This window comes from Callorhinus ursinus, unplaced genomic scaffold, assembly GCF_003265705.2.
Source record: "Callorhinus ursinus isolate GAN/ISIS: 27379988/994484 unplaced genomic scaffold, GSC_fseal_2.0 scaffold21, whole genome shotgun sequence".
Taxonomy (NCBI): Eukaryota; Metazoa; Chordata; class Mammalia; order Carnivora; family Otariidae; genus Callorhinus; species Callorhinus ursinus.
This window is the reverse complement of record NW_027397083.1, coordinates 17503765-17517556: the sequence shown is the minus strand read 5'-3', so window position 1 is coordinate 17517556 and position 13792 is coordinate 17503765. Positions and strand designations below refer to the sequence as shown.

Here is a 13792-nt window from a genome sequence, read left to right as displayed (position 1 = left end):
CGAGTATGGGGAGGAGCAAAGAGAGAAGGACATAAAGTCCAACTTGGGCCTCGATCCCATGACCCTAGATCATGACCTGAGCCAAAATCAAGAGTCCAAAGCTCAATGGACTGAGCCACCGAGGCGCACCCCCTTTTTATTATCTTTCTTAATGAGACTGACAAAATTACTTTTCACAGAAAAACCAATGCCATTTGTTGATAGAAATTGAAGTTCTCTGATATAAATGTCTATCAGACCACCTGCTGAAAACTGGGTGGGGGAGATACTGATAGGTACAAAAGTCTCATTTCTTTCTGTCAGTTTTTTAAAAATGTTGAATTTGGTCATCAGAAAATAGATTAGGGGCACCTGGGTCGTTCAGTCAGTTAAGCATCTTACTCTTGATCTCAGCTCAGATCTTGATCTCAGGGTCATGAGTCTAAGCCCTGCGCTGGGCTTCACATTGGGTGTGGAGCCTACTTAAAAATATATAGATATATAGATAGATTTACATTTTGTGTCATTGGACCCCTTTCACCCATGTTTAATATTAATATAAAAAAATAAATTACTGTCAGAAGACATGGTGATATAAGCAAACATGGAACAAATTTTTCTGACTGAAAAAAATTTTAAATACTCAATATTTTAAAGGTAAAAATTAAAGTTCTAATAATTATTTTTACATTCTTTGTACTGTTATACTTTTAAAGACAAATTGTGGAATCTCAAGTTAGATCATTTTACTATAATAGTTGCTGAAAATTAAGAAAATCAAGGTAGAATAGTATACATGATTTAAAATGTGCTGCCTTTAAAAAAATAATAAATAAAATAAAATGTGCTGCCTTTGGAACATGTTTTAAATACTTTGATAAACTATCCTTTGTTAATTGCTTAGAAACAATAAGGAGGACAGGGTCATATTTGTAACTAGATTTCCTTCTGCCAATTCCTGATTTGTAAGTTACTATACTGCTAAACAGCAGCAAAAAAAGGCAATAGCCTCAAAATTAAAGGGGTTTAATTTTTTAAAAATTTAGATAAGAGAAAAAATTTTTATCAATAAAAAATATTTTTATAAGTATTGCTGGCAGGAACTGTATCTCATGGAGATTAACAATACTCAGTAGTAGTTTAATATCAATACCATATAAACTAGTTCAGTTTTAAATGCTATAACCCCATGTATCATAAATGAATATTATCAATTTATATACCTGAATATATATACCTAAGTTTTTCCCATTTAATTTTTTATCAAAGTGTTTATTGTCCTAGAAATCTAATTACTTTGGGGAAGTTTATTACTGGTAAAGTTCTAAGTGTTACTGGTGTCTGGATTATTTTATGTCAGTGTTAATTAAGGAAAGAGACTAAGATATATTGGCTTTATGTGTTTATTTTTGTTCTCATATCAAACCTTTCCACCACCTTTGAAGAGAATCTTAGCTCTACTATAGCTACCTTAACAGACTGGGAGAATACAAAATAAGTAACTGATTGTATTGGTTGAGTAGTGGCAACAAAAAACTAAGAATAATTTATGTATGTGTTGTCTAGTAATATACCTCAGATAGCAAATGTATTACTAAGGCAAATATTATTATTGAACAATTTGCGGCAGAAGGAAAAATACTTAAGAAATAATAATATATGAAATAATGTCTTGAGTAGATTCATTATTGATGGATTAGAATGAACTGGATATATTCTTGATCTCCCCTCCTTTAACCCATACTGACATTCGTCAAATGGTTGGCTGAAATTCATTTCATAATCTGGGACCTTGGAGCAGATTTACCCCTTGTGCAAACCTAATTGACCCAGATAGGAATTGAACATCCTGCATTCAAACAGCAGTACTGTCTTCTGAAAGTTGAGCTTAGGATCGGAGTAAAGCAAACACTTTTGTATTTTTAAGGACACCCACAGCTTTTACAGCATTCGTTACTTAAACGTCTATGAAATAGCTTTGCACCAGAACCTCATTATCATGACAGTTAATGTTCAGCCATAGCACGCAGGTTGTGCGTTATCAAGAATATTAAATTCAGTCAGTGTTAAACCAGATGTTCTTCACAGTTACTAAATTTTTTTGAGGTGTTTCATAACATTGTAAAAACAATTTTTAAGTAAGCTTTCCACCTAACGTGAGGCTTGAACTCACGACCCCAAGATCACAAGTCTCATGCTGTACCAATTGAACCTGCCAGGCTCCCCATTTTTGTAAAATATTTTAAAATAGTAACACTAATACTAATATTCATGTGAGAGATAATTTGTCTTCTTGAATTCATACATTTATTTTATTATTTTCGTTTTAAAAACAAAGTGGAAATTATAACCACTTGTCTTCATAGGCCTTAAAAAATCAAGTTTTTTAATTATTATTATTTTAGCAGTTTGTTCTAAGAAAATTAAAACTTTTCTGGAAGATGAGCTTAGGTGATCGAGATATTGATTCAGGTGTACTTGGCATAGCAGTTCATTAACTACATGTTAATTATCTATGATTACTCCAGAAAAGCTATATCATCTTTTAGGTTGCTTCATTAAATCATTAATTTTCTTGGAGGTAACTAAGCTTGACATAATTAAGCCATCTCAGTCTCCACAGATTTTTATCTTCCTATGATGTCCAGAACACTGAGCTAGTTAATATAAGGCGTTGTAACTTACTCCCTGGGTGTATTGACTGTATATTTTTAGATTATTTATACTATTTTGGTTCATTTTATGTTATATTTAATCTCATAAATTTCCTTAATGTTATAGCTTAGATTTTGAATTTTCTGTGTAATAAGCCCACTGACGTATTTGAACCACTTCTTACCAACAGTTCTTTGACCCATGGCTACAGAAGGCTGCTTCAGTTTATCCAGAAAGTCATATATGAGGAAGGATTTGATGGCTCCAATCCCCAGGTATTGAGCACCTTCAAAACCTTTTATAATCATGTATGTAATGCTGCTTTTAAACTCTCTAGAGGTAAACCCAGAGGTTTTAGAATCATCAACAGTGAACAAGCTGTTCCCAAGCTCAGAAGATGTCAATAAGCAGAGCACAGGCAGCCTTAGTTTAATTGTTAATGTGTATTTAAAGTTTTAGCTAAGTTCTCAGTGGATGCACAGAAGATGTATACACACATTGTCAACATAAATTATTTTTAAATATGTATTTATAGCACCTGGAATTAATAAATAGCCACATTTGGAAAATTACTCCTAAATCTGCAAGACTGGTACTGTCTTATCTAAATTTTTTATATTTGTCATTCAGTCTTGAATTGAATTACCTTATGAGTAAGGATTAATTATTTTAAGATTTTATTTCTTATAACATCATGCTTTGATTTGTCTCATTGAATAAAAAATGCATTTTTATTTGCTGTCTTAAAATATTTTATAACTTAATTATTTCTCTGTAGCGTCTAAAAATGGAAGTTTTTAAATTCCCACTATTAAAGATTCCAAATTCCTACTATTAAAGATGTTCCAGTTAGTTTAACTTAAACAAAATGAGAGAAATTTTATTTCTAGATATCATGCCTTTCAGAAGTCTTTCTCAGCGATTTTAATTGTTGTAGCTGCTAAAGATTTTCAGTTCATTATTATTATTTTAGCAGAATTATTTCCAAAGCACCATTATTTTTATTGAAGAAAGCAAAGAATCCAAAAGTCTTTTTTTTGGCATTATCAACTACATTTGCTCTTAATCCATAAATTTTAAGCATTCTTATAAACTTTACTGCTGTATTTAATGTTTTTTTCCACAGCAAGATAATTTTTAAATTTGTTTTGATCATCAGTTTAATAACTAGTTGAAAATACTTACGTGTGTGGTGGAGCATACACATTTATTTATAGATGGCTCTTCACGTATGCTACAGTTTTTGTGATGGGCCTTGGTTTTTATTACAATTTTGTCTTGCTCATTGTTGCTCCATTTTTGGTCCTAGCTAAGATTTATGGGCACTGTGTCCGCCCTTTGGTGGCAATGCCCGTCAGGAGAGGTAAATTGGTCCCTGACAGACACCTCTCCCCACTTGCTGTGGTTACTATAGAAACAGGCATGTCATAACAGTTCCTATGATACAGTGTGCAGAGCTGCTGTTCTTGCAGAATGATGACACATCTTCTAAGAGCAGGAAATTTTATAAAATGCAAAACAGCAAAGGTAATAACAAAAAGATATACACATACTTGCATATATATGTATATACATACATATATGTACACACATCTACAGACATCCGTCCAAAGGACCCTTGATCAGTAAGCTATTACTGGAATGGAATGAAATGTTTGTTTTCTTAGTTATTTATTTGAGTATGAAAAACACCACCATTTTCAATAAATAGTATTTTATTTCATGAAAGTTGATAAACAACAAACTGAACTGGTTTGTTTCTCTGAACTGGAGGTTCTACAACTATTGACTTACATAAAGATTAAACAGAGTTGAGGTAGATATTTATATGGTGAATACCAAGAATGCTGAAAAAAATTTACGACATGCCAATAAGTTATAAAATTCCAATTTTATTGGAACAAAAGCAAATTTTATGTTGTGTTTTTTTGTTACTATATTTCTATATTGTTATGTTATAGAACGTATCATTTGCTAAATTACCTCATCTATACATCTGTCTCAGAAACTTTAGATGAGTTCAAGAAGCCACAAAAATGCATCTATGAAGCACTACTTCAAAAAATATTATTCCTGAGTCAAAATAATGTTCTGATACTGAAATAAATCCTCCTTTAAAAAAAAAGATTTTTTATTTATTCATTTGAGAGACAGAGAGAGCACAGCATGGGGGAGAGGCAGAGGGAGAGGGAGAAGCAAGACTCCCTGCTGAGCTGGGAGCCTGACATGGGGCTCAACCCCAGGACCCTCGGATCATGACCTGAGCTGAAGGCAGACCCTTAACCGACTGAGCCACTGAGGCGCCCCAAATCCTTCTTTTTAAAAGGAAATTTTCATCTTATTTTCTCTATCACTACATTTTCAAATAAGCTTATATTGTCAAATAACCTAATTTAGTTTATTTGAAATAGGCTATAAGAAACTGAGTATTATATACTATTATATAATTACCTTGGTGGTAAGTAAAGTATTGTAGCTCGTCTGTAAAGATATTTGGAATGGAGATATTTACAAATTGCTGTCATAATTTCATTTAAGTTATGATTTTTTAAATATCTAAAGAAATGTACAATAAAGATGAAATTTGAACATTGATTTTGCTTAGAATACCAGATTAAATATTTGAGATGTTCTCATAGGAATAAATTTAACTATTTATTGTTCAGCTTTCCACAAAAGTTTATTTTATAAATTTTATTATGCCTAACGATGTGCCCCATTATTATATAGCATAGCAAAGGAATTATATGTCCAAAACGACACAGGAAATTTGTAATTCAGCCTTTTTTTTTGCAATTACCGTCATTTTTTTAAAAATATAAATGTATTCCCTATGTTGAAGTATTATCTCAGTTATGTTCTGGTGTGCTGAGTACCTATCTCACTTAACTACCTTATTATTCATTCTTTGACTTTAATATTTTCATTTTATTTTCAGATATATCAGTATATCTGTCAAAGTCGCTAAACCTCTATAGTTCTCCTGCTTCTGCACCTAACAGCATTTTTCTTATAAACTTTTAGCAGATGTTCTTTGATATAATAGTTGGTAATGGTGACTGGGTTAAAATATACAGCTGACCTTTGATTTCTGAAATGTTGACAGGGGAAACAATATAATGCTGCTCTCCTTCTACCTTCAGGTTTTGTTCTAATACCTAGATTTTGGGGGAAGGTTTTCTCTCCCTTTTTCCAGATGGCTCTTTCTGTTGAGAATCTAATTTAAGCTACAGTTCATGAGAAAACAAGTTTAGGAATGACAAAATGAAACTTAATCTTGCCATTTTACTTAAATTCTGAGTTTCTAGGTAATACAGTGTAAGGGATAACCTATCAGTTCACAAATATCTTACGTGAATTCATCAAAAACTTATTTAAACTTCTAACCCATGCCCTGGTACATATTATTACCTTCATTTCATTTAAGTAATGCAGAAATTAAAAAAGAAAACAATTTTTATGGACTGCCAAGGATCATAACATATATCTTAAGGTCGTTGCCTATCATAAACTTAATATGACCAGAAAAGAAAATTGGACCAGCTGCCTTAATAGTATCATCATGTTCCAGGTCCTTGGAGTCAGGAAGGTGTTTTTAAATGTACTTAAACTAAATTCCTTTTTCTGTAATCTCATTTTAATAGCTTTATCCAACCCATTGTGTTCCTTTATATATTTGACAGATTGTATGGGCTTATAGCACAATGTTCTAGTTTATCCTTTTTATTGTAGAGATGAGAAAATGAATGCCTAAGTAGTGTAGGGTCTTGCCCAGAACCACATCTTCTTAGTTACACAGTCCAGACTGTGAATATCTGTCTTATAATTCCATTTTACTAATTATTGTCCCCTTTTGTTTTTCCTCTTTTAACATTTCAGTGTTTTGTTCATTTTCCCTACTTTCCTTTGTTAATAAGTTCTCAAAAATACACAAACTCAACTTTCATCTGTAATATTAGGGAGATACTGGTTGGTTAATAAATTGTATTAGTTAAATAAATTTTATTAGTTTTATTATAGCAATAACAAGTGATATATTGTAGGATCTAGCTTCATCAGAAATCACACTCAAAAATGGCACATGTTCCAAACTTTTGCTTTTAGAGAGAAAACTTAACTTTCCCCATTGGAATTTTAATAATAATTTTTCAATTATTTCCATGCACCAGGTTTTGCTAATGTCTCCTCCTTTGCCCAGAAATTTTGCCAGATTGCTATGGAAAGCATATATAAAACATTTGTTCAGTTAGAATAACCCAAACAGTAAAATTTGTTATAAATATATCTCTGGCAAACACTTATTGATAATCATCCTAGGTTTTATTTAATGGTTTTTAAATGTTCTTTTCCCAGGAAATATTAGTCACTATTATGACCTTCATATCAGTACTCTTAACTTCTAGATGTTTACTTGTTCAATTTTATGAAGGCATTGAACTTAAATTATTTTGTAAAAATAGCTTCAAGAAGAATAAGTAAAGGCATATATAGAGTGTAAAACCAAAACACACATTTTTAACTTCTTTCAAACAAAGTATCAGGCATTGGACACAGAAGCATTAAATGAGAAATATTGAGCAAATTATAGTTTATTGAAAGACTTGTAGAATTTTGTAATACTAAGAATGGTTTGTAAGCATTCTGGTTTAGGTGTTCTTTATTGCTAACTGATTTTTTATATATTATTTCAGGCACCTCAAACATAATCCTTAGAGTAGTCACTGTTAAAATATAGAAGCTTGAGACTTTTGATACTCTTCAAATTTTCCAAAAGTAAGAAAAAGTCAGCTGGGTTTTTTTTGCACTCTTGTAATAATGAAGATTTCCTTCATTGCCTTATACTAACTACACATAAAGGTTTTTACCACCTCTACTGACATTATCTCCCTAATCTTTCATAAATTTAAAAACTGGCGAAGAGAAGTAAAAGAGGTATCCTGCCGGTTAACAAAACCTAATGTGTTTACCTCCCTCCCACTTTTCTCTAGAAAAAACAGAAAAATATTTTAAGAATAGGAATCCAGAATCTTGGTTCACCTTTGTGGGGAGATGACATTTGCTGTACAGAAAACTGTGACAACAGCCACAGCCTTACAAAGTTCCTGTATGTTCTCCGTGGTCTTCTACGAACCTCTCTTTCAGCCTGTATCATCACAATGCCAACACATCTTATCCAGGTACGAATTGTTCCAAAAGTTCTTTCCCCTAACTAGTGTGACATAATGAAGTGCAATATATAGATGCTTTATGAGTCTGAGTCTGATAAGTTATTTTCATATGCCATTTAAGTAAAACAGATTTCAGAAATGCCAGAGAGGAAAATGTCTTTTACTTTAGATTGTTAAATTGTTGTGTATTTGTGGTTTTAATATACAGTGAGTGTATGGTAAGTCCATCTTTAATAATGTTATTATTTTTTTCTTTGATTTCTTGTAAACATATAATATCATTGTGACATAAGGTTGATTTTTACTGATTTTATCTTTTCATTAATCATAAAGCTGATCTGAACATAGGTCTTAAAGAAATATTTGTGCACCTGTGTTCTTAGCAGCATTATTTATAATAGCTAAAATGTGGAAGCAATCTGAGAATCCATTAACAGATGAATCCATAAGCAAGATGTGGCCTATATTGCAATGGAATATTATTCAACCTTGAAAAGGAAGGCAATTCTGACATACGCAGCAACACTGATGAATCTTAAGGACATTATCCTAAGTGAAATAAGTCAGTCACAAAAAGACAAATACTGTGATTCCATTTACATGAGGTACTTAACGTATTAAACATAGAGACCGACGGTAGTATGGTGGTTGCCAGGGTCTGGGGGGAAGAGGGAATGGCAAGTTATTATTTAATAGGTACAGAGTTTCAGTTTTACAAAATGAAAACAGGTCTGGAAATTGTTAGTGGTGATGGTAGCATAACATTATGAATGTATTTAATATCACTGAACTGTACACTTAAAAATGGTTAAAATGGTAAATTTTACATATCTTTTTCCACGTTCAAAATTTTGAAGGAAAAAAGTTGATCTGAATAGGACAATTCCCCTTCTTCCCTTGCTGTTTCTGTGTATAAACCTCCTGAAGCTACACTCTCAGGAAAACAGGTCAGTCCTCCCCAGATAGAAAAAGAGGGATCTTTGCAAGATTTTCCTCAATGGCTCAAAAAGTCCTTTTCTTAAGAATGTTCAAGAGAGGGGCACCTGGGTGGCTCAGTCGTTAAGCGTCTGCCTTCAGCTCAGGTCATGATCCCGGAGTCCTGGGATCTAGTCCCGCACTGGGCTCCCTGCTCCGCAGGAAGCCTGCTTCTCCTTCTCCTACTCCCCCTGTTTGTGTTCCCTCTCTCTCTGTGTCTCTCTCTGTCAAATAAATAAATAAAATCTTAAAAAAAAAAAAAAAAAAAAAGAATGTTCAAGAGGCTGGGGTGCCTGGCTGGCTCAGTCAGAAGAGCATGCAACTCTTGATCTCAGGTTCATGAGTTCAAACCCCACATTGGGTACAGAGATTACTTAAAGAAATAAAATTTTTAAAAAAAACTTTATTTTCTCTTTTTTTATTTCATTTTTTTCCCTTGAGAGAGAGAGTGGGCAACGGGTGTGGAGGGTGGAGGGGCAGAGGAAGAGGGAGAGAGAAAATCCTAAGTAGTCTCCATGCTCAGCACGGAGCCCAATGCAGGACAGTCTCATGACCCTGAGACCATGACCTGAGCCAAAATCAAGAGTCAGACGTTCAACCCACTGAGCCACCCAGGTGCCCTCTCAAAAAAAATTTTTTAAAAAGAGAGTTCAAGAGGCAAGTTCGGGACAATTTTCATCATTATTATTATTGTACAAGTAAGAGAAAAACTAGAATTATATGTTTTTCCATGGTATTACTATATACGTATATATATATATACTAGAAATAAAAAATTGGCTGCAATGAATGGAATGTGAAAATCAAAATAGGCAAAATCACTGAAATCATTTTTTCTAATGTACATACTAAAACACTATGAGGGAAGGGGGGATAGGGGATGGGTGGCTGGGTGGTGGACATTGGGGAGGGTATGTGTTGCGGTGAGTGCTGTGTATTGTGAAAGACTGATGAATCACAGACCTGTGTCCTGAAACAAATAATACATTATATGTTAATAATAAAAAAATTTTTTTAAAAACACTGATTTAAAATGACATTTATAGCAGAAGAGTTTTGAGTTTTGTTTTCCTTTACTTCTCTAGGAAGTCATAATAATAGCAATAATGATAGCAGCTAATAAATATAAAACACTTAAAGTCAGGATCTAATGGTTCTTATAAATTTTTATGTAACTACTGTTACAATCTCCATTTTACACATAAGGAAACTGAAGTACACAAAAATTAAGAAACTAGATGAATGTTCAGTACTTGAGAAACCATGATTTGAACCTAGAAAATGGATTCCAGAACCACATACTAGAATATGTAACAGGTTTTTATTCTAGACCTCATTCAAAGCTAGAAAATCTCATATCTTTTATCTTAGAGCTAGAAATGACATGGGGCTCATCTGTGGTAGGCTCCTGCCTTTGGACAAGTAAAGCATTATCCCTATTTTGCAACTGAGGTCTGAACTGAAATGACATGTTCAAGCAAATCACAGAAACTGAGACTGTACTTGGTAAGATTACATGGTTCTATGCAAACTCTACATTTAACTACATTAACAGAAATATGAGATATAATTGAAATTTGGAGTTTGCCAAGGAGATAAAGAAATACCATTTTAACATGCTGTATCTAAACATACTGTATAAGGGTTAAAGCTGAGACTTTGTTAAGGACCCATGTGAAGTTTGTGAAACATAAATCCTTCATGAGGATTCCTTCATGAGCTTTCCTTCAATGTATAGGAAAAGGTTCATATTTTCCTTTAAGATAAAGTCACTATTTTAAGTGATTAAGCATTTTAAGATAGTCTGATATAGCACTGTATTCCTTCCTGCACAAGTGGAGAGAGAAGTGTAATTGACAGTGTACCCCCATACATTGTCAGTGACTTGTGCTTTTGAGCTTTCTGAGGGTTACCATAGCAACTTTCTACTGTTCAAGTTAGCATTCCTCTTCGATAATTACAAACTTTTAACAAAATAAAAATTAATTCTTAATCAAAAAGAAATTTTGACTTTTCACATCAAGATTTCTTTTTTTTTTTAAGTAAATACATGGGCTCAAACTCACAACCCCGAATTGATATCAAGAGTTGCATGCTGTCCCAACTGAGCCAGCTAGGTGCCTCTTAACATCAAGATTTCTTAAATCCAAATATGTCTCTGTCAACAAATTGGGGAGAAAAATCTGCATTTCTTATAAATTTAGTTATTGAAGCTGTGTTTTACTATTTTATTCATTCACTCATTTTTTCTACACTGTTTTTGAGTGAGTGGTAGTACTGTAGCCCACTTTATATATCAGTGAAATTTTTAAAAATTGAACAAGATACTGGTTCCTTTCAGAGACCTTACTCTCTAGTTGGGAGATAAACATTAAAAACTTGTGTTACAATCTGAAAATGAAGTTAAGGAAACAGTTGCATTCATAACAGCACCAAAAAGAATAAAATACTTAGGAATAATTTTCACAAGGAAAATGTAAAACTTATACTCTGAAAACTATAAAACATTGTTGAAAGAAATTTTTAATGATCTAAATGAATGGAAAAACTGAGGTGCATGGATCAGAAGGTTCAAAATGAATATGACCATAGTCTCCAAAATCATCTACAGATCCAATGCAGTCCTTATCAGAATTCCAGTTGACTTTTTGGGAGAAATTTGCAAGCTTATTCTAAAATGACTATGGAATTTCAGAGGACTTAAAATAACCAAAATAATCCTAAAAAGGAATAAAGTAGGAGGGCTCATATTTCTCAATTGCAAAATTTACTATAAAACAATGGTAAAAGGCAGTGTAGTACTCTCATAAAATAGGCATATAAATCAACGGAATAGAATTGAGAGTTTAGAAATAAATCCATACAGTCAACTGATTTCAACGAGAGTGCCAAGACCATTCAATAAGAAAAGAATCATCTTTTTCAACAAATGGAATGGGACAACTAGATAGCCACATGAGCAAAAGAATGAAGTTGGACTATTACCCCAAGGCATGTACAAAAATTAATTCAAATGGATCGAAGACCTAAATGTAAGAGCCAAAACTATAAAACTCTTATAAAAAAACTTTGGGAAAATCTTTATAACCTTAGATTTGGCAAAGAATTCTTAGATATGGCACTAAAAGCACAAACAATGAAGAAATAATAGACAAAGGGGACTTCATCAAACTTAGAAACTTCTTTTCTTTAAAGTAGCCTCCATGCCCAATGTGGGGCTTGAACTCACAGCCCTCAGATGAAGAGTCACGTGCTCTACCAACTGAGCCAGCCATGCACCTCAAAATTAAAAACTTTTATGTTCAAAGGACACCATCAAAAAATCATAATGATAGGTGAAAATATTTACAAGTCATTTATCTGATTAGAGATTTGTATCTACAACACATAAAGAATGCTTTCAACTCAATAATAAAAAGACAATTTAATAAAAAATGGGAAAGGAATTTGAATATACAGTTTCCAAAGAAGATAGACAAATGGCCAGTTAGCACATGAAAGATGCTCAACATCATGAATCATCAAAAATGCAAATCAGAATTACAATGAGATACTACTACTTTACACTATCTAGAATGGGTAAAAAAGGTAGCAGTAAATGTTGGCAAGGTGAAGAAATTGGAACCGTCATATTTTGCTGGTGGGAATGTAAAAGGGTACAGCTGCTTTGGAAACAGTCTGGCACTTTTCAGTGATTCATCATAGAGTTATCATATGACCCAGCAATTCCACTCATTAGTATATACCCAAGAGAAATGAGACCCTGTGTCCACATAGAAACATGCTCATGAATGTTTATAGCACCATTATTCATAAGAGCCAAAAGATGGAAACAGCCTAAATCTCCATTACTGATGCCTGGATAAACAAATGTGGTATATCCATACAATGAAATATTATTTGGCTATAAAAAGGAATGAAGTACTAATATTTGCTACAAGATGGATGAACCTTAAAAAAGATTATGCCAAGTAAAAGAAGCCATCACAAAAGAACATATACTATATGATTTCATTAATATGAAGGTCCTGAATAGGAAATCTGTAGAGACAGAAAATAAATAGCGTTACCTAGGGTTTGGAGTATAGGGAGACACGGAGACCTTGATTATGCGGAGGGGTGATGTGTAAAAAGATTGAAGGTTTGGGGTTTTTTTTAAGTGAAGAAAATGTGATAAAATTGCCTTGAGTGATGGTTGCACATATCTGTGAATACTAAAAAAACCACTGAATTGTGCACTTTAAATGGGTGAATTGTTATTTAAATAAAGCTGCTGATAAAAAAAAAAGATGTTACAAAATAGTTGGTAAATCTGATAGCAGAGTTATGAGGATATCAGATCAGAACTTAAGTCCAGTGATTCTCATGCTATTTTATCTCAGAACCTCTTTAAAATCTTAAAAACTATGGACAATCTCAACACTTTTTTTTCATTTGGGTTGTATCTAATGATATTTACCATGTTAGAAACAAACAAATTTTTAAATTTTTATGAATTCATTTAAAATAATAAAATGATTACACAATTGTAAATAATAGTGATTTTCCAAAAGAAAACAAAAAATTTTAGCAGGAAGAGTAATGTTGTTTTTACATTTTTCCTTAGTAGAAAACAGCAGGTTCTAATATTGGCTTCCTTATTCAATCCATTGTGATATATTGTTTTGGTTGAAAAATGAAAAGAAAATCTGACTTCATACAGATAAATTGTTGGAAAAGGGAGAACTGTTTTAATAGCCTTTTCAGATAATTGTGGATATTCTTTTTCAATACACACTGAAACTCAAAAAATAAACGATTACAATGTGGAATCAAAAACTGTATCAGTGAACTTTTTCATAGTATGTTACACTAAAGGGCATTGGCTTATTCTGTGCTTTGAATGGGTCTTTTACCCATTCAAGATATCAACATTTCATTCCTTGGTCATTTGGAAGGCATTGATTCACCGAGTTATGCAGATCTTGCAAATATTTACACATTTCATTATACAGTATCAAACAATCATATTGGTT

At 32.7% G+C, this 13792-nt stretch overlaps 1 protein-coding gene and 1 long non-coding RNA gene across 4 annotated transcripts in view; one reads left to right on the top strand and one right to left on the bottom strand.

Annotated features, from left to right (window-relative positions):
* LOC141374732 (uncharacterized) overlaps positions 1–4015 on the bottom strand; it is a 63889-nt gene extending 59874 nt beyond the window's left edge. The window contains exon 1 of the long non-coding RNA XR_012381850.1: positions 3820–4015. This is a non-coding gene — a long non-coding RNA (uncharacterized lncRNA). The remainder of the gene's footprint in view (positions 1–3819) is intronic.
* The window catches only part of ELP4 (elongator acetyltransferase complex subunit 4), a 255115-nt gene that overhangs the window by 90268 nt on the left and 151055 nt on the right, over positions 1–13792 (top strand). For all 3 annotated transcript variants that reach the window (XM_073904814.1, XM_025878935.2, XM_073904813.1), the window contains exons 6-7: positions 2825–2909; positions 7623–7811. In XM_073904814.1, coding sequence (XP_073760915.1) covers positions 2825–2909; positions 7623–7811 — 274 coding nt within the window. The remainder of the gene's footprint in view (positions 1–2824; positions 2910–7622; positions 7812–13792) is intronic.